General features: G+C 37.8%; 1 protein-coding gene and 1 pseudogene across 1 annotated transcript in view; both read right to left on the reverse strand.

The window, feature by feature from the left end:
- Positions 1-428: 428 nt before the first annotated feature.
- The window catches only part of VAV3 (vav guanine nucleotide exchange factor 3), a 357,886-nt gene continuing 331,642 nt past the window's right edge, over positions 429-26,672 (reverse strand). The window contains exons 25-27 of the mRNA XM_045546671.1: positions 22,763-22,892; positions 3,326-3,477; positions 429-2,668 (exon numbers count right to left, since the gene is read on the reverse strand). Coding sequence (XP_045402627.1) covers positions 2,627-2,668; positions 3,326-3,477; positions 22,763-22,892 — 324 coding nt within the window. The 3' untranslated portion in view covers positions 429-2,626. The remainder of the gene's footprint in view (positions 2,669-3,325; positions 3,478-22,762; positions 22,893-26,672) is intronic.
- Positions 5,787-5,867, reverse strand: LOC123636090 (annotated as a pseudogene).

Below are 26,672 nucleotides of genomic sequence, written 5' to 3' on the forward strand. Positions count from 1 at the left end.
AGCCTAAACACATACCGAGTCTCTCTCTTGCCCTGTGAAGTGTGGCAGGATGGGGTAGTGGTTATTCGGGCTCTGGAGCCCGACTGCCCACGTCGGAGCCCACCTGAGACACTTACCAGCTGTGTGGCCTCGGGAAAGTGGCAATTTCTTGATGTATCTCAGATTCCTCATCTGAAAATGGAGACAATACAGGGTTCTACCTGCTGGGGTGTTGTTGGTCCCATAAAGCACTTAGAACAGGGTGTGGCACACTGTACACATATCATTAGATGCTATTTGCAACCACTGAGTTTATTTTAGAGTTCACTGTTCATAGCTGAGGCAGCCTCCTGAAGTAAACCTGGCCAAAGTTAGGGCTTGTGTCCCCATGTTAATCATGAGGCTGGCATATGCGAGTTATGGAATCATTCAATAAAAAGACAACTCAATTTTTGAGAAATCAATTTATGACGAGTAGTAACTATTTATTGTATTGACATATTTACAAAATATTACAAAGTGAAATACCACTCTAATTTACCACCATATTACACAGGGCTGCATACAGGCAAGACAAAGTGTATGGAAAACAGTTACTTCTGTCTTTGGTATTAGAACTCTACACAACTCCGCAGCATTTAAAGTTTCCAATACAAAGTACTAAACGCAGACAAAGATGTCATTGGTAATGTCACAAACAGGGGCTCTGCTATCCTCTGCTAGGAAACCCCCAGGCCCATGAAATGCAACAGGAAGATCAAACACCATTTGTAAGGGGAGTCTATTGACTAAAATAAACAATACATGCTACAATACTGTGCACACAGGAGTGTGTCCATTTGTGTGAAGCTGCTCTCTCCATAACAACACTTGGCTGACGGTAACAGACAAAACATTCCCGAGCCGCAGAGCCGCAGATAAGACTTTATGGGAAGGAATCCACTCCAACAGTACACCTTAGGGGTGTAACTGCACTGTACAGAACATTTTATAAAATACATTTTCATAATCATTTACACATATACAAAAACTTAACTGATTTTAGCAAATAATTTTTCTAAACCACAATCACAGTTTACATAATTCTGAGGTAAAGGTCTTGAATCTATCCTAGATGAAAAGTCCTAGCCCATGAAGGGCTCTAGCAAGGGGATACGGTCCACTGAACATCAAGTTTGGCACCCAAGTGGCCTGGAGAGGGGGCAGGCACACCCACCCCATCTCAGAGACGATCTAAAATTTCAGAACTGAATGCTTCTAGTTCCGCTCTACTAAGTTAATGCTTATAATTTTTGTTTTCCCCAAATGCAAAACACTTTCTCTGAATCTTGTCAGAACATGACTTCTGGCATGGAGGAAATATTTCATGAGGAGAGGGTCAAGTTAGTGACTTAACTTGACTGCCTTGACTGGGGACTCTATGCGTCCCAGGAAGAACATAATGAGACTCTTCACATAAAAAAGTAAAGGCTTGTTAAAACAAATGCACGGTGACACTGGTTTTCCCTCCGGTTAATACACTCTCAGAAAGGGCTGCAGAAGGGTAGACTGAGAGAAGCTGGAAGCCCACAAAAGCCCGATAACCCTCCTTCTGTCCCAGAAATGCATAAAGGACCCTGTTGGGCTTTCCTTACAAATTCCGCAACAAAGTTGTTTGTGCTCCAAGAAAATGTGGGAATCAGAAAATATTAACACATCCCAGGTCTTTTTTTGGGCATGAGAAAGCAGGGAAAGGCATGTGTTAATAGACACTGCCACTATAAAATGACTTATATGAATTATAGCCCTTGATCTGTTTCTGTAAACAACGCCACCTTGCTCAGGTAATTGGTAACTCCCCAAAATATACCCAGCCAAGATTATTTCATAAAGGCTACACTGCCAAAATAACCTATGAAATCATGAAGGTTAGGAAGATTTAATATGAAGACACTCCCTTTTATGTGCTTTTTTTCACTTTTCATAAGGAAGTTTGCAAATATAATCAAGGCATCAAATGAATAATTAAAACCCTTCAGGGATATATCACTTATGATGCAAACCTGAACATTTATTTGCCTTTTATATTTTATCATGAGTAAAATCTGATCTGGGGGTAAAAGTGTCTGCTGGGTATGAGTCACCTTGTTGGACAATTTAAGACAAGCAACGCTGGATTTTTCCAGTAAGCTGCCCAAATGATAGAACTCTTAATATTTCTTCAGACTGGGAAAAGCAAAATTAAACTTCTGTTTCTTTGTGTCATCAAAAATTCTGGTGAATAGCATGCGAGAATAAAGTAAATATGCATTAAACACTTACTAATGGCTGGCATTTGTGGTGTCTGACCAGATGAAGTAAGGAGAAACACGAACCAATGTGTGTGCAGAGCTCTTTGGGGAAGAGCAGCGTTTGGCTTTGCCCTGGTCCCTGACAATGACAGACTGGCAGGCTGTTTCTTGCACAGCTCTAGGCAAGTCATTAATCTGTCAGTACCAGCATCTTTAGAAATCCCAGCATTAAGACTTAGGAGGAGTTAAGGAGGGAGGATGTTGAACAGCCAGAAATGCAGCTTTTTAAACACTTCAGTTAATTCACAATGCTGTGCAGGCTTCTGCTTATCCCTTCTCTGACATTTTTGGTGCAGGGTGCAACGCTGGATTGGAATTTATTCATCCTCTTCCACATATGTGGATGGAAACCAGCCCACCTAAAAAAGAAAAGCAACCAACATTGTCACATGACTTTTTACCTGGCACTTCAAAGAATTCTACAGAGTATTTTGTTTTCATAACACCCCAATTAAGCTAGGGTTTTATGCCCGTTGTAGGTAAAGAAGATTGGTTTAACTGCTCTTAGAAGCCTAATAGAGTGAATGATAGAGAAAGAGGAATAAAATAAGCTTAAGCGGTGTTCTAATCCACTAGCACACAAATAAATATGCAAATTAAATGTAATACTGGGGGCTCCACTGCATAATGATTCCTATTTCTGCTGTATAATGGGATGAAAAGACAGAGGCACTATGCCCCATTCTCACCAATTTAGATCAGCAGCTCTTAAGGATATTTTGCAATACACATAAAGTTTATGCTCTAAGGCTTCGGTATAAAAAGAACTGAAATGCTCCTCAATTCTTTTCCAAAGAGAAAGCCACCAACTTGCTTGGTGAACTTTATTTATGTCACTACCACATTCATTCAACACATTTCTAGAGGGTGGCTGGTGTGGGCAAGGTGCAGTCTCCAGAGGCCAGGGGGCTGTGAGCTGAAGGCTGCAACGTGGTCCATGGGCTTCTCCCCGGCACCACAATGGGTGGCAACCCCTGCCCAATCCCCTGCGCCACCACTGGGAGAGGACAACTCACCCTGCCGTTCACTTCTCCTCTCCACCAGCCGTTCGCACTCATCTTTGTGTAGATCTTCACCACGTCTCCTTTCAACAAGGACAATTCTCGCATATCTCTTGCACAAAAGTCGTATCGAGCGATGGCGATGCCCAGCACTTTTGGACTCAATACTATAAGAAGATGATGGGGAGTCAGGGTTGGTTTGACGTTGGTTAACAACCAGAAGAACCTAATCAGATGAATGTTACTGATGCTATCAAACGCACAGTCATGATTTCATTACGGACCAGCGACAATGGCAGAGGAGCTTGAAAGCAGCAGAATTGCTGTTTCAATTCAATCAGATGTAGGCAGATTCATGTCATAACATTTAAAGAACCACTGTTCTTTTTTCACATTCTTCGTAAGAACTTCAAAATAGGGACTAGACTTTGTTAAAAAAAAATAAATAACTGTTTAATATCTAAGTCACTATCTCAGGAGATGGACTCTAAAATAACTTTGGCATAAATTTATTTGATGGCACACTGATCTATTTCTAACTAGCACCTTAAAGGTAAAGCTTTATGTTTTTATCTAGTAACTTTTTTGACTAATACTCAAAACAACTCTGATGAAAGTCTCCTGTCAAATCCATCTCATCATTTCTGGTTAAGTGGTACGTTCCACTAACTAGGCTTTTTATGTTAAAATTATCTGGGGAAAAACTCAGTTATTGTTTTATATATAATTCCACTTATGTGAAGAAGCATGAATCAGGTCCAGAAAGAACACACAAACACCATCCACATATCTTCTTCCTTTCAAACAAATAATGCCTTTCCGAAAACCTTTACTGAAATATCTAATCCGAAACAAGATGTCAAGGTGTTCACCTCCTTGGTTCGTTTTTTTCTTTTTTGGATGGTAAGAGAGGAACTCACTTTCTCCCTGTCTCTGCCCACCCTGTTCTGAAAGGAAAACTGTATTCAAGCTGCACATGTTTGTCAGTCTCTAGTGTTTCATAACACATTTTATATGAACTTCTCTACCTGTTGCTCTTTGGGGTTATAAAGTGTTTTCAATGATATGTTCAGTGATTCCGAGAATCACTCATCTGAGATTGGTGGGACTTTATAAATCTTAAATGGTAAAGAAACTTTAAGTGTAAGAAAAAGAGACAAATGGGAAACGCCACCCATCTGTATTTTTAATAGTTCCCGGCGCCCAGGCAGCCGAAGTTATGACCCATGTTACCCTGGAAGAGCCTGCCCACTTGGTGACAGGGATCTCTGGCCTATTATTCATGGCTTTGTAAGGACAGAAATTTTTTTAGTCTCCAGGTGTCGATCATAAGATAAACGAATGGCAATGCTGTAGATTTCAGAACTGGAAAGGGAGTGAAAATAGGTCATTTTATTTTACTGTTCAGGACACAAACCACTTTAATAGTTTTCTTACTGAAAACTGTCTCATTGCTGGGGCACACTACTCTTAAAGTCAGTGCACATAAAAACCCCCCTGTGATGGAAAAGCCCAATCATCCCCTTAACTGTGTGACTTTGCACAGGTCTCTTAACACCTCAAGGCCACATGTGTCTCATCTATAAAATGAATCGTTTGTACTAGATGACTTCCAAGGTCTTTTTAGTTCTAAATTCTATGATTTCATTGGGACTTGCAGGTTAATTTTTTAAAACGTACTTTACCTAGCCATAATGTCCTCCCTAAAATGTCACATAAACAGCGATTATACTCTCTGGCTAATGGCAGAAATCAAGACCAAAATGCCTCTGCACAAACTGAAGAGGGGAGAACTGATGGGCACCGGTCATCCTTTCAAGCAAATGTGGACCAAATTTTACTCTTATATTTGGAGACAAAGCTGGGCTTTTGATCCTATTTATTTTCTTACTGGAAATACACAAAAACTGGCTTTTCTCAACTAAAATTCCTGGTCCTCAAGGAAAAAAAAATGATTTTACTTTTTAAAGGGAGCACTTCAGCCCCCTTTATAATTCTAAATCCCCATCCCTCTCCAACCTCTCCCCAACAGACACATCATAAAATGTCTCACTAAAATACAAGGCATGAAAACACACGCAGAAACCAGGGAAGTGAAATGTCATGACAAACAATGACTTTATGACAGAGAAAAGTGCATGGTGGTAATGGAACTCGAGGGACCATCTGTGAGGAGATGTGTCTATATGAGAAGCCATACATAGAAGTCAAAATATTTTATTTGCAAACAGAAGCAAGTTGAAGAGACATATAAAAGCAGTAAAGCAGTACCTGACCAGAAAGGAGTGGAAGAAGGGGGAACAAAGCTGTAGTCTGGAGGAGTTACAAAAGAAAAGCCACAGAACAAAGAAGGGGCTTAGAGAAGGAAAGAAAAAGAAAAGCAAAAGAGCATTTAGGTATTGGCAAAGAAAAAAATCTTAATACAACTATTTTGTTGTCTGTAATCATAAGAAAATTGTCACATCAACGTTGGAATACCAAGGTTTTTTCACCCACTTCTTTTCTGTCACCATTTCTAGCAACAAACTATAGAAATGATCCCTGAAAGTATAGTCCTTCTATCACCATTTCTAAATGAACAAGCCAAACTTATACATTTCGATTGACATGAGTTTTGCAATTCAGAGCTTTCTATCCTTTTCTAGGCAAACACAGCATACCCACTCCATGTTGCCATCTTTGAATCCCATCCATCCAAGGATGGCCTCTTCGTGATGTCATGCCCAATTCCCACTTTGTTACGTCAGTAGAAAGGGGGATCCTGTAAATTCTTAATGTAAAAATGTGCTTCACATCAAAACTAGTATGAAGAAGTAAAGAGCCTGCATGCAGAATCCATAGAAAATTTTTAAAAATTACTCATATGATTTGTTAGGAACCACCCCCCATCAACCATGCACATGGCTAGCTTATTTTCAAAGGGGGGAAATTCAATTAGAAACAAAAAATACTCTGTATCTTATCATATCTGGAAAATAAAATAAATATATCCTCCATGTTGTACGGATACACAGGAAAGTTATATATATATATATGTGGATGTTCAAAACCTTTTCATTTTACTCTTAATAATAAGAACTAATAACATTTATCAAATGGTTCTGAAGTGTTAGATACCATGCTTAATGTGTTATATTCAGTATTTCAATTAATAATCACAATAACTCTAAGAGAAAGGTACTAATTGTTTCCGCTTTACATCTGAGAAAAACCTGGAATCCAACCCAGGTAGTGTGACTCTAAGGTGCATGCTCTTAGCTACTGCTGCACTACTGTGCACCTACCACTCTCCTTCAGGTACCTCTGTGGGCACCTATACAACTCAACCTGCTGATAACAGGGGGCCATTGCAATGTAAAATGAAGGCATGGTTATATACTTTCTCCCAGTATTTATTCCCCACTTCTTTCATATAATAGATTATTCAATTGGGCTATGTCTGCCCAGAAAAAAGACTACATTTCCCAGCCTCCCTTGTAGTTCAGTATAGCTACATGACCAAGTTCTGGCCAGTGGAATATAAGCAAAAGTATAGCAAGGCAGCTTCTGAGATCTTTCCTAACAAGACAGTGGGCATACGAATTTGCTCTTCTTTATGGCTCTTTATTCTATCCTGCTGTCTGGAATGCGAGAGCTACCATCTTAGTGTCTGAGGAAGAAAGTCTCACGTTCAGGATGACAGAGCATGAGCTTAAAGGAACCTGGGTCACTAAAGATTTCATGGAATAGAGATGACCTGCCCTTCCATCCAGCCCTGGGCTGACTACTTCCTGGATTTTATGGGAAAGCGAAATAACTGTCTATCCTTATTTAAGCCAATGGCTTTAGGGGTTCTGTCACTTGCACCTAGACCTAATCTAAACTGTTACAAAAAGTTTTCTACAACCAATGATGAAAGTGGGCTAAGCCAACAGAGAATGAGTTCATATAACCTTTTAATATATTCTGCCTCTTTTCAGCCCAAATCATTACCATACTTTTGCTTATATTCCACTGGCCAGAACTTGGCCATGTAGCTATACTGAACTACAAGGGAGGCTGGGAAACGTAGTCTTTTTTCTGGGCAAACATAGCCCAACTGAATAATCTATTAAATGAAAGAAGGGGAGAATAAATACTGGGAGAAAGTATTTAACCATGCTTTCCTTTTACACTTCAATGACCCCATGGTTATCAGCAGGTTGAGTTGTATAGGTGCCACAGAGGTACCTGAAGGAGAGTGGTAGGTGCACAGAAGAATGGCTTGACTTGAGAGCCACAGAGTTCTTCCTAAGTTAATACTCTCATCAGGAAGGGTTTCTAGGGGTACCTAAGAATGGCAGTGCCTTATTAAGGAGATTTCCAGACACCACTCAAGCAGACTGGCCAAAGGAATTTGGAGGGAGTTCAGTTATTCTTGGAATCATGGACCCTGGTGCCCTCATAATATACACACTGATACATTGATGACACATTTTCTTTTTGTCATGAATGGCCTCCATGTTTACTTTTCACTTACCTTGAAGTATATACCTGTTGATAATCAAGTTTCTTTTCTATTTCATTGCACATTCACAGTACATTTTTATTTTAAAAGATAGTGACACATGCCATTACAACTAATTTTACAATCAGCCCAAGTCATTACTGCCATGCAATAGGACTGGTACAGTTTCATTTTCTTGAGCCTATTATATACCACTGTTAGAGAGAGGAGAGGATGCCCCCTCTAATTTAACAAAGTAAATGGTGCACACCTAGCTCTGTCTTTGGCAGAAAATCTGGCGTCAGGATTCCTTATCCCATGTCTCTGAGAACTTAATTGGAAGCTCTCATTTTACTCATTACTTCTGGTAGGTATTAGAATTTTCTCCTTGAACTGTTTTCTAAGTGTCCATCCTTGATTCTCTCTTTGAGACTATTTTATTCATAAAGAAATAAAAGATTCTATTTTTCCAAAATTTCTAATGAAGGTAATTTAAGCTAAGTGTCTGAATATAAAAAGAGATAAGTTCACTCTAGAAGGAAGAAATGAGAAAGCAATGAAAACACAATTAAATGCAATCTAAGTAATCTCAACAATAGGTAGATAAATTGGATTAGATAACCTGTCTGTAATCTTAAAATATCTAACATTTCAAAAGTACTAAGAGTTATGCTTCACCAAAGGACTTAAATCTCTGCTTCAATGACATAATATCAGGGTGCTACTCTTGTTTTTCATCTATCCCTAAAAGCTTTATAATCATTTGCATTCATATCAAGTAGCTAGATTTTGAATCTTATTAAATTTTACCTAAGATATTATAATTCCAACTAATTCCTCATGGTTGGCTGTGGCCCCTCTACTGAATTCAGTCTAAACTAATTCTTTCCCTGATGAATGGGACAGATTCTTGGATATGCCTTAGCTCCTCACTGAAGTCCAGTCTATGACTTCAAATGTGTTCATGACACTGCTTTGAAGTACAGGCATTATGTCTGATTTAACCTGTCGAAAACCAAACTCATCTTCCCTATAATCTAGTTCAAACTCCTACTTCTCTTCCTTTCAAGAACTCCACTATCCTCTCTGCAAACCACCCGTGCAAAGTCAGTACACTGGCCCTTCCTGTTCACTCTCTCAGCCTTCTTCCTCTGCAAGATGAAGTTAATCCTCCACCACTTCTTAGTTGCACCATCCCAATCCAGGTATTTCCGCCATTTGTAACCTCAGACAACTGCCTCCCAAATGGTCTTCTTGCTTTCAACTTTCTCTCCATTCTGTTTTAAATACTGCTTCCCAGCTACTCACGCTGTGTAGATTCCATCATGCCATTTGCTAAATTATGAAATTCAAACTCTTGACCAGAATTCCATGAAAATTCGTAATCTGGCCACTCCTGCCTTTTTAACCACACCTGTCATAATCCTCCCATATTAGTTCTCTTCACCTAGACCAGCTTCCTACTACCCTCTGAGGCCCTCAGCTACATTTCTAACTCAAAATCAGCTCATTCTGGAATGTTGCTCCTTCGGGTGGCCTCTGCTAACCTTAACCTCCCTGTCCCAAAAGCCCAGCTCAGACCCCGCCCAGGAGCCTTCTGTGACCATCCAAACAACACTTGGCCCTTCTCTGTCCTTTCCTAGCCATCTGTTCAGCACTTGCATCATGGCACTTTCCACCTCTGTTGTTTAATTACTGCCTGTGCTCTCATGCTGTATATCCAATTAGACGTTGATTTTGGGGGTGAGGAGGCCAGTTCTTATGTTGCTTCTGCATCCTCCACAGGATGAGGCCCAGTGCTAAGCGACTAAAGCTGCTAAATGGACAAGTATCTCGACAGGGTATTTAATTTTGCAAGATGTTCATGTCTCCTCTTCCTATTCATTTAGCTCATCTTCTGCTCACTTAACCTGCTCAGTCAGACTTCCAACAAAGGCCGGCAAAACACAAAGGAAAGAAACTGAACTACATTCAGGTTCTATTTCCCAGGCTTCCTGAGAGTCATAATCTATCAGTGATATTCCTACAATAACTAATTTTTTCTGAGATGAACAACTATTAAGTACTGTATGCCTCATAGTATTAGCCAGATTGTATGTCTGAGGAATATCCTAAGGAGTAGAAGGTTAATCAGTTTCTCCTGCCACCCAGCTATAGCTCTCAGCCAAACATTTTAAAGATTGGTAGGGATGCTTTCTACTTTCCTACACATTGTAGCATGACTTATTGTTGCCACTCTCCCTATATATCAATTTTCATTGCCTTTGGGTCCTTAATTCCTTTGACTTAGAAAAACAGCATTTGAATTCCTGCCACTTACTGAGACAACAGTAAAAGGTAATATGTTTCCCTAGGAAAGTATGGATTTAAATCTAGATGTAAGTAATATCCGAATAAGGTATTTGACAAAAATATTTTACAGAATGATTTAACCTGTAAAATATATTTACATCCATACTGAGAATATATCCACCTATTTCCACACACATATACAGATGCATGGTTTTTTCATCAAACTCCTTCAACCACACCAAGAAACCCCTAATGTGAGAGTTATTGGTAGATGCAGGTTCTAGAATAAAATTGGAAAGAGCCCATTAACAGTGACATTCAAATGGGAATGTTGAGGTGATCCTCATCTCCTGGACCCTTTATTCACTGCCTGATATTATAGACAGCCTGCCTGCTAGGGCATCATGCTGTTTTGAAAGCTTCTTGAGCGAGAACTCTTTTATTCATATTGGTATCCACTTAGACAAATCAATTACAGAGACCATTATCATTGAAGTAACCGTTTGCAAACTACATGCTTCCTTTAAGGGCCTAACTTTCCTCCTTCTCCAAACACTTTCAACTCATATTAGCACAGACAAGGGCGAATCTTGTTCAGAGAGACCACCACACTGAAACAGGTCTCTGGTTATTCTGTCTCTGTGTGATACCTAGCTCTCAACTGGGCTAACCTGCATGGAGGCATTATTAGCAAATGAGTGGCTCCTAATTTAGTGACTTAATGTTTCCAATTAGCAACTATTAAGAGTACAGTCAAATATTAGTTATCAACTTTTCTAAGTTAAACAAACAAAACCCAAAGTACTAACATTATCTAATGGAAACAAAAGTTCTCTGTTAAACAAATAAATTGGGAATAGAAGTTATCAGCATAGCCATAATAACTGACTGGCAAATCATTAGTGGATGTTATCCAGTTCTGAGACTTGACTGAGAAGATAAAACCACAGAATACAGAAGAATGTCAATTAAAGAAAAAAAGAACACAGTGTTTACAGTATGATAAAAAAAGGACTAGTGACTTGCTAGCTGATGCCTGTACTTTTGTTGTCAAGGCTAACTAAGCATTGCTTTTGAGTATTATGTTCTGCCTTGATCAGGCTATTAATTTTTATGAGCCAATGAAAATTTACTCGATTTTCAGTAACATTTGAAATTTGTACACAGTGGAGACCAAACTCAATCAACACTCTTCCTTAAGGTACTGGTTATCAAATCCTGAAGTATTTTTTAACTAATACTTAATTATCCATTGTATGTATCAAAGAACATTACCCTAAGCATTTGCTAATTATTGTCTGAGATAGACATTACCTAACACTCAGCTTTTAATTGTAACAAGCACGAGTGTTCACACTCATTTGTGTAACAAAAGGTTGTTAGTGAGAATATCAGGCCATTGGACCAATGGTACCGTCAACACAGTGATCACTTGGGTCCGCACCCAGCAGGGGCCCTAGAGATTTTCCTAAAGAACATGCTCCTATGTGGGATGCTTTGATGAGCAGTCCAGGAGGTTCTTTTTGCCAAGATTGTCCACAGATGGCCTAACAGCAGAAAACATGCTGAGAATTTAATGAATGTTTAATTTAAATTTGTGATCCTTACCCTGATTTTATTTTAGAACTCAGGCACATCTTCTATTTGGACTCCCACAAACTCAGGCACATCTTCTATTTGGATATCAAATATCTGTTCCCCTATCTCCACCAAATAAACTAAAAACCCCTTGTTTAGTTTTTATTGTATATTTTATACATTATCACTGAAAAAAAACTAGGAATAATTCAGATTTCACTTAATTGAATGCTGACATGTGGTAAGTGAACAAATTTCTGTTGACCTGAAATTCAAAGACATAACAAAGAAAACTTACGTCTAGGAGTATTCAAAAAAATAAACATCTACTTATAATAGTATTCAATGCTACACAGTACAAACATATAAAGCCATTAACAAGAAAATAAAATAAGTATAAGGTCTTTCCTATGGTTATGGAAAATTAGATCATTTGCTATTACCTAGGCATTTCTGATTATTTATAGGCATATGGTTTTTCAGGAGGTGAACTTGATTCTAAATTTCCATTCTTTAAAAATAATTGGCAGACATTTATTAAATTACTAGTGTGCCAAGGACTGTGCTAAGATATCATAGGAGATATAATAAATGGGCAAGGCTCTGACATCAAAGGAGGTTATAAATTAGTGAAGAGATGGATGTAGACAGAAGTTATATAAAGATATGGAAATGATTCATTCTGAATTGCAAACGCTATGATTAGACCTTAGTTTCCATTGGAGCCCTAAAAACAAACACTCCAATCTGCCAGTTGCTCAGGCCAAAACCCTCAGAGTCATCCTTGAGTATTCTTTTACTATTATACATCACATATGATGTGTCACAACCTCCCATTGGATCACCTTCAAAAATATATCACCAAAATAGCTACATGTTGGTCCCAATCATTGTCATCTCTCACCTGGATCACTGTACAAACCTCCTTACTGGTCTTCCTGTGCCTGCTTTGTCCCCTCTTCCCATGGTCTTTTTTCTATACAGAAGCCAGAATAATCCTCTTAAAACTTAAAGTAAGACCATACCTCTCCTTTGCCTAATCCTTCCAATGCTTCCCATTTCATCCAGAGTAAAAACTAAAGTCCTTTAGGGTCTTATGTGATCTGGCCTCCTTTACCTCTTGGACTTCATCTCCTGCTACTCTTCCTCTCACTCCTTCTGCTCTGGTCACGTTGCACATGTCAGGTATACCCCTTCCTTAGCACTGGCTGCTCCCTCTCTCACCACCTTGGGTTTTTACTCAAATGTAACCCTTACAATGGGGCCTACTCTGATGTCCTATAAAAGAGTCAGGGACATATGCCACTAGTGTCATGTGATGCTGACAGAAACAGGGCTTATTGGAGAGACAACATATAAGCAGAGAAGTAGGTAGAGTGCATGCAATCCCTCAAACTCCCATTGTCCTACTGCTTATGTTGGGCAAAAGTGGTCTGCATACACCGGGGTCAAAGTTTCAGCAGCCTGCTCTACATAATGATAGGATATTTATGCAAGCTTCTAATAATAGAAGCGTGCTGGTCACACAAGTGGCCTTGTTAGACAAGGTAGCTTCTGAAGCCAGTGGCTGGTGTCAGCTTGTTCTACTGTTGAACTAATTCAGAACTGTTGAAACAGCTTGCTGCTATGCTACCAAAAAGAAGGAAAATGAGACTCCAGTTTTGTTCTTCATCATCCAACTAGCCTAGTTAAAATCATAAGCTATCCCCAGCACTTCTGAGTACCATTATCTCAGTGTGTTATTCTCCCAGAGTACTCAGCAACTTCTAACATATTATCTGATTTAATTATTTGTAGTGGATTATCTACTTTACCCACTAGCGTGTAAACTCCATGAGGGCAGGGGCTTTTATATGGTCCACTCACTGCTATGTTTGAATAGTGCCTGCTTTGAAGTAGGCTTTTGGTTATGATCAGTCGAATGAATGTGGGGACCTAAGGAGGGGTTTATTGATGAGGATGTAATAACTGACGAAGAAATGAGGAAAGAAGTACTTAGATTCATTCAAATATTCATAACTGTGCCCTTTGAGGAGGATAAGGAGAAGAGGGGAAATTAACTGGGAAAGAATGAGTTTTGAATAGGGAAAAATCTGAACCGACAAGTCAGACAAGACTGAGGAACTGTTTCAGATTCAAGGAGACCAAAGAGTATGACAACTACATGTAACATGTGATCTTGGATTGAATCGTGGAATAGGGTGAGTAAAAAACATACATACATGCACACACATGTATGTATATGTATATATAGTAACAAATTTTTTATATATGTTATAAAATATGTATATATATGTTGCTATAAAGATGTGAGTGGGACAATTGGCAAATTTTGAATATATTTCCTGGATTGAGTAACAGTACTGTATCAATGCAACTTTCTGCTTTTGATAATTGTACTGTGGTTATATAAGAGAAGAGAATACCTTTGTTTTTAGGAAACACATACTGAAGTATTTATCAGTAAAACGGATTGTGTCTGCAATTTATTCTCAAATGGCTCAGAAAAAAACACAGATTAATAAAGCAGTCATAAAATGTTAACATTTGGGGAGTCTGAATGAAAAGTGTATGGGAATTCTTTGTGCTACTCTTGCTACTTTAATTCTGAAATATTGCGGAATAAAAAGTTTTAAAATGTGGATACCCATTTTCTGGCCATGTCTAAAGAATTGGGAGGAAGTAGCAGCGTCCTCCTTTCATCTGCTCCAGGTGAAAGGGGGCTTGGTCCACTGATTTCAGGGCACACACAGCACTGCGGGGTACTGCATAAATCATCTTCGAAGCCTTACCCATGACCTTGTTGTGTTTGCTTATTTATTCACTCACTCCTTTATTCAACAAATATTTCTTCAACCCTTACCAGGTGCCAAGCCTGTGCTAGATGCCGGAGTTATAATAATGAATAAGAGACAATCTGGTGGACAGGAACAGATAAAAACAAATACCATCATCAATAATCACAAATTTTGATAAGCCCTATGAAACCAAAGCACAAGTGCAAGGGTATGACAGGAGGGCCCATGTGGGGTCACAGAAGGACTTTTTGAAGAAGTGACATTCAGGCTAAACTTAAGTGGTCTGTGAAAGCTGGCAGGGTGCAGATTGGTGGACAGTAGGGGAACTGCACAGTGAAGAGGTTGCTTGCGTGAAGGCTCTTAAGCAACAAAGAACCTGATATATTTAGGGAATTTAAAAACGGTCAACCTGTTTGGAGCATAGTGAGTGGCTTTTGATGTTTGCAGTTGGAATGATTGAAACATTATAGGCAGAAAATAACATGAACTGATTTACATTGTTTTAAAATCTCACTGGCTACTCTATGAGGAGTGGCTTGGAGGGAGGCAGGGACAGAAAGGAGAATAATTAGGAGACTATGGCAGATGTCCCTGAGAGGGATGAGAGTGGTGTGGACAAGAGTTGAACAGTGACAATGGAGGACACTGGGCAGATGTGAATATATTCCAGAGGTTGAGTTGATTGAATAAAGAAGTTGAGATAGAAGTAGCACAAGTATGGTATCCAAGTTTGTGCCCTGGACAACTGGCAAATGGTGAAACCACTGGCTGACCAGGAAACAGAAGAGAGAGAACAGGTTTAGAAGGGAAGGTAATGCATTCAGTTTTGTACAGTGTTTCGGCACCTGTGGATACTCGGGGGTTCAGTGAGCAGTTAGCACCAAGGAGAGTGGTCTGAGTTGAAGGTAGAATTTTATGAATCATACATTTCATAGTTGACATAGAATATAGTAATTTGAGAATTACAGTTGTTTGTATATAGGTTTAATTTCTTCTGGTATATTGTTGTCTGGAGCCCTAAGGACCAGGATTACTTGTTTGTCATTCTCAATTGCACTTTTGCCCAGTGCCTTGCATGAAACAGGTGCTCAGAATGGATTGAATAAGTGAAGTCAGAAACTAAGGTGCACATGAGACATAGCAGGTACTAGAGTGCTAAGCTGGTACTGAAGGAAACATAGAAAGATTGATAGGTTTTAAAACAAAATATAGATCGCCATGTTACTTTTGGTGTGGTGAAAGATATGGTAGCCTTTTGTCAAGAAGGCTATTGTCAATTCTTGATAAAAGGCTACCATGAGTCATTGGGACCATACAAATAACCTTGCAGGAAGAAGCAGAAGCCAGAGCAGAGCCTGGGCTGCCTCTCCTTGGGTGTGGTCTCTTTCCTTCTGCCCATGTGTCCCCATTATTCTATTAGCCATCTGACAAGGTGCTTAGGTTTCATTTTTAGTCAGAAGCAGGGACTTGGAGAATTTGTGTCATATTTGTTTAACTCAATATAACATAATGTAGCTTTCTTATTCCTGGTAATTCCTGAAACATCCTAATATTTCCTTACTACTATTTATTAGTTACCTTATGGTATTAACAGGGGATGGTATTTATTATGTCCTTCATACAGAGTCCTCAAACATCCACTTAGTTTCTCCCCTCTTGCCCTTCTAATTCAGCATGCCTGTATTTATCTGTCCTTATTTTCTGATCTCATCTTATACTCAGCCTTTCGTCATCTTTTCCTTGGCCATTTGCCATTTGGGTTTGAAATGATCTAATTGTATTCTGGTAACTTAAATATTTGTTTTAATCCCATTGTATTAGTTCCTTAGAACTGCTATAAAAATTATCACAAACTAGGTGGCTTAAAACAACAGAAATTTACTCTCTCACAGTGCTGGAGACCAGAAATCCAAAATCAAAGTGTTGGCAGGGTTAATTCCTTCTGGAAGCTCTGAGGGAGAATCCCATGCCTCTGTCCCACTTCTGCTGGCAGTCTTTGGTGTGCCTCGGTTTATAGGTGCATCACTCCACTCTCTGCCTGGTCTTCACGTCACCTTCTCCTCTGTCCATCACCTCCCTTTCTCTTCTCTTATAAAGACACTTGTCATTGGATTCGGGGCCCTCCCTAATACAGGATGATCTGCTTTTAAGATGCTTAACTTCATTACATCTGCCAAGACCTATATTTCCAAATAAAGTCACATTCAAAGGTCCTGGGTAGACACATCTTTTCAGAGGGCCACCGTTCAACTCACTGCAAACTTACTGTATTAATTTATTAAATTAATCTAAATTTTCCCATCTTTATTCTAATTTTTCTTTTTGCAGTGCATATAACTTAGAGTTATAAGAGGACTTTGCATTATTAGAGCAGTCAGGTCATCAATGAGTGGGAGTTATAAGGACAGTCCTTATATTATTAATTTCTTAATATTAATACAATGAGGTGTCATCACTGGATTATAGCTTCTCCACAGTGAAATGCATTGTCTTCCTGAGAGAAAGCACGTCTAGCCAATGCAGGTTTCCAAGCAGTAACTTCATAACCATTTGTCTGAAACACTGCATTAAATACTTGGTATGGAATAAAAGAACCTAAGAATTCTGTCTGATATCCAATAATTAGATGATTGACAGGACACTGAATTTTTCAAACTCCTTTTACATATAGTAGATAATGTCTCCAATGGAGCATTCCGTGAGCCTCCAGCCTTGTAGGAAGTACCGTGAAATGATTTCCTTTGTCAAAGAGACATATGTAAGAAATGCTGCTTATATGATCTATTCTCTTCTAGGAAAGTTGACAGTTTACCTAGAGTTTCCCCAGTTCATTTCATGATGCAACACTGTCTCATAGTGTTTAATGCTTATGTTATGAGCCTTAAGAGTTAGTATGTGTAAAGTACTTAGAATAATGTCTTGTGCATGGGAAGTGCTGTATGTTTTTGCTCCTCCTATTACTATTGCTGTTCCTGCTGCCACTTCCAGTACCGTTACCCAGTGTGAAATGTTACATTAGCCTCACGTGACAATTGTTCATGTATTTATAAAGTCCTTCTCCTTCTCCTTGGTACTTTGGTTTCCCACTTCCATTTCCTGGGGTCCCATTTTGCTCATGTATGCACATGATTCTGTGGGCTAAGTTAGTCATAATATATTGCTAGCATTTTATTTTCTTTCCCTCAGTATGCCTATGATGTCCACAGAATTTATAGTTCTTAGGAAACTGATCACCTACAGTTGCACATCTTCATTAGTGGGTCATGCTGGGCTTTCTTTTTTTATTTACTTACTTCAAGAGCTTTACTGGCCACTATAAGGCATTTTTATCCTGAGCCCGATGGCTTTAAAAATTAGCAACCAAGATCCAGGATTCCTTCAGAATATGGCTTACAGATATAAATTTCACAGATTCAGATAACTCCATTCAAAGCCATCTTTTCAATGTTTCAAAGTTCAAAAAGCAGTACTTGCATTCTTAGAGTTTTTCTTCTCTTTTATTGTCCATCAATACTTTAATACTGTCTCAAATATATTTATATTCTAAATTAAAAACTGGTCTTAATGCAGTTAATACATTGCCTTATTAACTATAGTGCCCTCATATGGAAGCCCTGATCCAAGGATTTGGTTTTTCTAGTCTCTATTGCTAGGAGAACAAACAGAAATTTACCTAAATTGAAAGAAATTCCCTTTTTTCATCCTAAAACTTCAACCAGGCTCCTAGTTGTCAAGATCAATGCTGAGATCTCTTTTTTTTTTTTTTACTGGTATACACAACTGATAAGCTCCTACCTTTGCTGAATTCCAAACCTGCATAAGGTAACAGGTTTCAACTCTGCAACTCTCTTCTCTCCTAATAGTATTAAGAAGTTGAGTACAGATTCAACCTGGGTTTCCTTTCATTCATTTATACTTTCATTCATTGCTTTATGCATTCAACATCTGTTGAGCTTCTACTTGCACCAAATACTTTATCATACACACACACACACACACACACACACACACACACACCCCTTTAGTCTTCTATGCAACATAGCTTAATGTCTGAATAGGTAGGAATGTCAGGCGAATTCTTTTCGTATCTGGGCACCTCAAACTTGCCATCCACATTAACCCTGATAAAGGCTATTTCAAATAAGGACCTTCTCTAACATTCCTGAGAGGTAGTCATCAGGCTTTGCTCGAATACTCAAGTGACTTTATGTCCACTACCACAAAAAGCACCCAATTTATTTTTTTAACAAAATGGAGTTTTTTAATATTAATCCAGAAATTTGACTTACTATAGCTACTTAGTATAGTTAGTTCAAAATAATAACCTTGACGTTTTTAAAAAGTATAAACCAATTATTTTGCATAATGTCTTTCAATTTGGGTTTGTCCGATGTTTCCTCATGATTAGATTCAAATTATGCATTTTGGAGATTGGACTACCACCAAAGTGCTGGTGTGTCCTTCTTAGAGCATTACAGCAGGAGGTACGTGGTATCTATCCGCCCTGTTACTAGCGATGTTAACTTTGATCACTTGGTTTAGTTATTACTATTTTTCCTTTTGTAATTAGTAAGTTCTTGTGGAAAATACTTGATATATAAATATCATGACAGCCAAAAAGTTTTTAAAAATTACCCAACTCCACTCTGTGGCCTAATTAATTCCCCATAAATAAAAACTTGGGAAAATGTTTAAGGTCTGCCTTATGAGTCACAAAATAGCTAACTGTGCAACTTTTCCTAGTGTAATGATCTATTAACATCCTACCTAACCTCCTTTCCTCATGCATACAACGAAGGAAACCTAAGATGCTATTTATAAAAGAACATAAAAGAATCTCTAATCTCATTTCTCATTCATCAGATGAGAAAGATGAGGCCTAGACAGGCTAAGTGACTCACTTAAGGTCAGACAGCTGCTCAGGGGCAGACCTGAAAATAATTAAGTGTTCATTGTAGAGCAAGAAAGGCAAAAGTCAATTTAATGCCCTTCAAATATACAAGCCCTACAGGTATACCTAAAGCAATTGAAAGCAGGTTTGCTATGACCATTTTGCAAAATACTGGAATTCTTACACAGATCCATGGAGCCACTGCAGTTTCTAGGGAAAGCTCAAGAGCTCCCAGCTAGGCCTGAGTTCTCCCTATGTTCTCTTCTCTTGCAAACACTCTTAAGTCAGTCTAAAGACAAAGAGAAAACCCCATCATCCTGGGAGACAGCCTGAGAGACAACCTAGACAACATTACTAGGCTTCTAACCTAGAAAGGTTCCGCCCCTTGCTTAATACTTTGGAATCTTGCTTAATTCTAATCAATATCTTTTTACATGTTATTTTGCATCTGTACGAAGTAGTCCTGTCATAACCTTATCATATTGTACAGACTTGAAAAATAGTTGGTAATCATCCCAAGAACATTCTAACCTAGACTAGCCCAGAAGCAAGCAGCCTCCACAATGCCCGGGGACTGTCTTTTCAAAGATGACTATATTGTTTAAAAATAACAATGAACAGTAGGTTTCAGATTAAAGTTCCATTCTCAACCCCTACCCAGAACACAAGATGGTACTGAGCTTTATCCAGCCTGCTCTGCATCCTCCAAGGCCTTTTAAAAGTAATGGAGATGCCAGTGCTCTGTCTAATCCAGTATCCCAGGGTGATACTGCCAGGTAAAAATTATTTTTAGATGATATTTAGCAGCATACCTAAAGCTATGAACCAGACGTAAGGACTATAAAGACATCCCGCACTATCTTTCTGTACAGAACAAGTAGCATTTCCTCCTCATCATTTTCTGGGAAGTACGACATGCATAAAAATAGAAGCAGTGTTTTCATTAAGGGTTAACCCTTAGTCAAGACTTGGTATAAAATAAGCAAGTTATATTTAAAAATCATAAAAGCAAAGATATAAATTGCCATAAGAGTTGTAATTTGTAAGTTTATTCAAGCTTTAAAAATATCGGAAAGTGTTTGCTGTGTTAGCAGCAGCAGCAGCAGCAAGAGTAGAGGCAGGAGAAGTGAGGGCTTCAGTAGTAACTTTGATGGGGTGTTTACCATGCACGAGCACTATGCTAAGTGCTTCATCTAGAGCACCTCATTTAATCCTCAGAACCATCTTAGCGTTCCTGTCATTTTATACAAAGTTAGTATAAAGTAAATGAAACATTGGGATATTATCATAAATTTGATCTAAGATTATAATCCCTTTTTGTGTTAATGAATGAATAATCTTTAAATGTCACCCATTGTGCAATCATTGCTGATCCACCTAACTCACTCCCTCACTTCTTTCTGGTCACTTTATGTGAGATCTTGCCTGATTACTCTGCACAAAAAATATCAAACTCCTCTAACCCAGACATGCTTGAGTCTCCCTATTGAAACGTAAATTTCATCTTAAAGGCAAGGGCTTTGTCTTCTTAATTGCTATATCCTAGAACCAGAACAGTGCCTTGTGTGTGTTTAATAAATATCTGCTGTATGAATGAATAAACTGACAAAGTCAAACTATAACAAAGATTAAATTTTAAATGAACGATTTGCTTTTCCTTCTTAAATACAAAAGGGTTTTAGTGGCTTGACTTAAGTTGCCAGAGTCTCTTAAAAAGATTGGATAGGGAAGTTTGAACTCATGGCTCCATTGATTGAAAAATTTCCCTGAGCCAGCACAGATATTCAAAGTCATTCTATTTGCTATGCTTAAAACAAACAAACAAAAAAGGCCTTTAATTCCCTTCCTAGTTGCTAAACAAGTTTGAGTATTAAGTACTTCATTAAACACTAGAGACAAATTTTATGTTAGGCAACTGCATTCACTGCTGGACAACATTCTCTGAGCCCCCACATGTGCTGAGCAAGTGCCTGGAAATAAACCACACAGCGAAATATGAGGGTTAACGACCTTTCTACCTAACATGGGACATCTATCCTCCCTGTTTGTCCACTTGTCCCTCTAGTTTCTCTAGAACTAAGTGAACAACTTAAATAGGATATTTTGCATAACTGATCTCCCTTAAGACTCTTATTATCTCTTGCTGCTGGGAAGGCAACGGAAAAGAGAGATGAAAAATTGTATGTTTCATGTTGGGGGAAAAGTCATAACTGATAGACTTTTAAGAAATTTGTAGGAGAATTGGTTTTTAGGGAAATCTTCCATTTTTGAATGAGCAAACATTATTCCTATATGAGAATCTAAGATAATTAGGTAATATTGGGCTAAAGAAAATTAATAGGTGTTTAAAGTTTTAACATAAATGTGCTCTTACTACTTTCACCGTGCACACTGAGGCATCTATCACTGATCACTGTGAGGAGAAGAGCTCTTAAGTCACTCAAAGCAAAAAAAGCCTATCCACTGATGGGAAAAATCACATTTTTATTTACTTATATAGAAGTGTATGAAGTTTTACTGATGTTGTTGGGACCCTTAGCATCACCTGTTTCCCTTTCAGTTTCTGCTTTTAGGGGAAAAAAATAAAGTTATATGAAACAGATGCAAATTCTTTCTTCAAATACCTCTAGATATTACAGTTTTGCTTAGGCTAAAGATTCTAAGAGTAATAAAATTGTATTCATTTCTCCCCCAAAACAGTTTTTTTTAAAAAATGATATCAAAATAGGGGAGTGAAATCACAGTCTTCACATTTTCCATCCACAATGTTCTCTTCATATGCTACATCTATCTCCAGGAAGATTATGTAACGTTAAATGACGAGAAAAAAAGTTTTTGACTTGGACTCACACTCAAAGTATAATATGCTTTTGTTCCTATGCTAATCTTTTGTAATTAGTTTTGGCACAGTGCTCATTCTAAAAGAAAGTGGCAAATGTATAGTTTTAGAAATACTGGCATCCAAGAAAACATGTTAGTCACTTCAAAATTCTAAATGTAGTCAATGAAATAGACTCATAAGCAGATCTGAGATACTAGGCTAACTAAGAGAGCTGTGTACCAGCCCTTCTTAAATACTGTTATTCAAACACCATTATGACAGTGAACATTATGTGTAAGTTAAAAAAAAATTTGGTTAATATAAAAGTCAATGAAAAGTACCAACTTTACATATTAAAATACCCTTTATATTTCTGATGGGTTTTTGAATACAAACATAATTTTTAATTTGGCACAAAGATCTTTAATAAGACATGTTCATAAACCTGTTGGCCCATCTGATTCTGCTTAGCTCCGAAAAAAGTCCTTGCTCAATACATTAGCATAATCATTGGTTATCTTTCAAAATCTGGACTGAAGATGTTTAATGTTATTATGCCTCCAATCCTTAAGTGACAGCAAATCTGATTCTCAACTTTAATACTCACAGCTATTGCCTGCTCTGTTACCCCTCTGTCCAGCTGAATGTTCTGGTTCCTTGTATGGAAATTGTAGAGTTGTATCTAAGGTTCTGAACCCTTCTTTAAGAGAATGATGCTTGTAGTACTCCACAAGTTCCTTTAGAAAAAAGAATCAAGGATTATTTTTGATAAGGATACTTTCACTCTCAAACATACAAACTTCTTAAGACATAATTACGTACAATATAAGGATGATCAATTTAATGGTAAATTTTCCATACGTGTACAGAAGAATAAGTAAATGGTAATGTTTCCCTGCAGTCTAGATATACATGACACCTACATAGTAGTTGTTCTTGTTACTCAGGCCATTTATAATATAAGTTACCCCCATTGTTATTCACAGATAGAGAACATCCTGTTAGTTTTAGTCAGATGTGGTAAATGAAAAGAAACTGTATTAAACCTCAATTTCAGAGTAGTAATTATTGTTCTTATTTATGAAATACTTGCCTTTCTAAACAAAAATAAAAGGAACAGCTGCTTGCTGAATATATAGCAATTTCTAGTTTCCTGCATTTTCTTTCAATACGGCAAAAAAACAAACTTGATACTGAATATACTTTTCCGTGGTAAACAAAAGTTGATAAAGCACAAATGGTACTTGATATTGTTTCTGGTTTATGATGATGAAGTGTTAGTGCCCATCACAGCTCTGTATATTATCTGCTACACGCAGAGGTCAATAATGTGGTTCTTTCCGATTTTCTCTAATAAAGAATTTGCCTTAAATACATCCAAGTCTAATGTAATAACCACCCACCATCTTTCAAACTAAAGTTTCAGGAAATTTCTTTTCACATGTTGGTTTCATAAATTCTGCACAAATTTGAATCCCTCTACTGTAAACAGAAGTTGAATAATAATTCATAAAAAATGCATCTTATCATTAGATGAGTACTGTAGCTATAAAGTTTCTTAGAAATATCTGGAATGAAAATAAAAGCAAAATCACTTTTAATCTAATTATTAAGTGCTTCTATCATAGCCCTTTTTTAAAAAAAATAAAAGTGAAAAAGCAACTCATTTCTTCTAAAAACCACACTGTCATTGACTCAATACCTCCATTCAGTGGTTATGTTGAAAGGTCCCAAAACCAATCAATCAGGCCAAAAATACCCAAAAGAAGAAAAAGAGAATCATCAATGATTTATTATTTGTGACAAAACTTGGACAAGTTGTAGAATGCATCATCCTGGGAATTTCAGGGGTCACAAAGATTATAAAGATAAGGCTCCTGCCCCTAGGAGTTCTCATTCTAGAAGGGAAAATCCAGAGGCATGAGAGAGAACTTCACTGTGTGTGTCCAGTGGGGAGAAGGAGGGAAGGTTTCGTGACAGAGGTAACTTGGCTTAAATTGAAGCACAGGTAAAATTACAACATCCAGGAACAGCAGAAGGATCGTTTTAGGTAGAGCAGCCAGGCTAGGAACAGACATAAAGAGAATAAAGTAAAGATCACCTTCATAACCTAAAAGCAACATGGTTTGGCTAAAGCACTGGATAAAGCCAATGGAGGTTTTTCAATCCCCACACCTGTGATAAACCTTTTCACAGACTATCACAGAATAGGCATTGTGCCTGAACATGTGCATAATCATAACAGCTACCATTATCCCACGAGCCAGGCTCAAGAACCTTATGAGATGGGCCTTTTCACCATTGATGCTCGAATCTCAGTGAGGTTAATAAATATACCTGGTGTATGTCTCCAAAGTTCGAGCTCTTAACTACAGCCTACTATTAGCAAGTAGCACCTGGCAAATGTAAATTTTAAAAAAGGGAGGCAAAAGAGAAGTAGTATTTGCTAAGTGTCCACGATGCACCAGGGACTTTGTTTTCTTAGACTTAAGATGCCAGAGTCTTATATACATTATATCTATAATTTAAAAAATATATATTTCTTCCTTTCTTTCTTCTTTCCCTGGGCCCAGATAGAGGTTCTTGAAAAAGTAAAAGAATTTGGAATCAGATCAACCTTTAAAAACAAAGAAAAACAATAACAATAATAAAATACCAGATAGAATTTTATGTCCTCAAAATGGCTTCAATAATCAGAATATGGCATTTGTATTATAGTGATTTTTAACACGGTTTGCAAAGACAAGGTCTAGAATTAAATTCTGCTTAGTGACCAATATAGTTATTTAAATTTAAAAAAATACAAAGCAAAATTTTGTAAGGTTTCTGGAAAAACCGTACACATATATATTGTGTCACTAATACCAATGATACCAAAGAGTTGTTCTGTCTTACTGAAATTGAGTAAAATGTGCTATTTTCTTTAGCAGTATGAAAACAAACCTGAAAGGAATTATAAGCCAATAGCTTTGAACTTAAATGTAACTTTGCTATAGGTAAGGTGAATAATATGAATTTTGCTATGAATTACTGTGAATTAAAGTTTACGTGAAGTTGGCTTGAAACCATAGAATTATCATACTGAAAAGGGATTTGGTGATCATTTAATACCCACCCACCTCCAAATTTTATGGAAGAAAAAAATAACTTTCTAGGCCTAGGGTCATGTGGCTTAGCAAACTGCAAAATACTCATCACTTCACTAAGCATGGAAGAGATTTTAGTTCCATTTTTACAGTCTTATGAGAGTAAATCTCCCTACATGTTTCTAAGGGGTAGAATTAAACAGTGCCACCATGGATCTTTTCCAATTCATGCCTTTATGCTTTCTGTATTTTAGTCTAATCCACCCTTGCTTTAGCAGTCATTGACCTTCAGGTACAACAAGTAAATAAGAAGACTCTAAACAAAAGAAATCGCTAAGCTTTCCTTATCTCACACTGACACAGCAGTGTCAACAATTCAAGTCTCTGTGAAAAATAATGAGTGAGAGCCAGTCGCTCCAATTACCAAGGAAACAGGCAATGGAGACAGTTTATAAACCGCATTTGGACACGGATTGTCTGGCATACATGAAAATTAGAACAAAATTAATGCCTTGTAATCGGGATACAGAAATCCATTTAGGATTTAAATTTAATGACTAAGAAAAACAAAGATTTTGATTAACCAAGCTGCTGAAACCCAGGGGAAAGGGGTTAGTCTATAACCACCTACGGCCAATCTTCTCTAGGAGAAACTGGATAATTTAAAACAAGCTCTGGAGTTTGCTTGTATTTTACATCTTTTCCAGATTAAGATTTAGTTCCAGGGCCTACTACATTTCAGAGGTAGAAGAGTATAACTTCAACACCAATAACAGAAGGACACTGCACTATCCTTAAGAAACAACTCAAGTCCACAGACCACCACTTACTTACAACGGGAACTGTGTTAATTGACACCAACATGGGAAACGGTGACTACTGGAGGTTGCATGATCCTGACTTTAAAAAGCCCCTCCCTACACCTCTTAACCTTCTACTTCCTTCCAAAAGGTCTGGTTACTGAAACATGAGCCATTCCTTCTGACCAAATATCCCTGGGGCATTTCCCAGCCAAGGTTCAAAGGACTGAACCCTTGGGAGGGTCTTGGTACACATGTATTTACTAATGTGCAAGCTTTTTTAGAATGGTTAAATCCTTTTTGAATCCTCCAAAAACCAGTGATTTCATATAGTAAAGACTCAATATAAATTTTCTCAACAAATAAACAGAAGCAAACTAGTTCAGCTGCCTTTTCAGCAAATTTTACAGTTATTAGCTAAATCCGACATAAGTCCTCTTCTGATACTGAGATTTTTTTCAGCTCCTTGTCTTTCTTTCTTTCACAATTACATCCTTTTGCTAAAGTATTTTAGTTTCATTGTAATTTTACTGTTAATTCTTAATCCCTTCCCTTTAACACACTGTGATACGTGCTTCCTTACAAAAGATCCTCAGATAACGGAGGAAAAAATATATTCATGTGTGTCTTA

This window comes from Lemur catta, chromosome 3, assembly GCF_020740605.2.
Source record: "Lemur catta isolate mLemCat1 chromosome 3, mLemCat1.pri, whole genome shotgun sequence".
NCBI lineage: Eukaryota > Metazoa > Chordata > Mammalia > Primates > Lemuridae > Lemur > Lemur catta.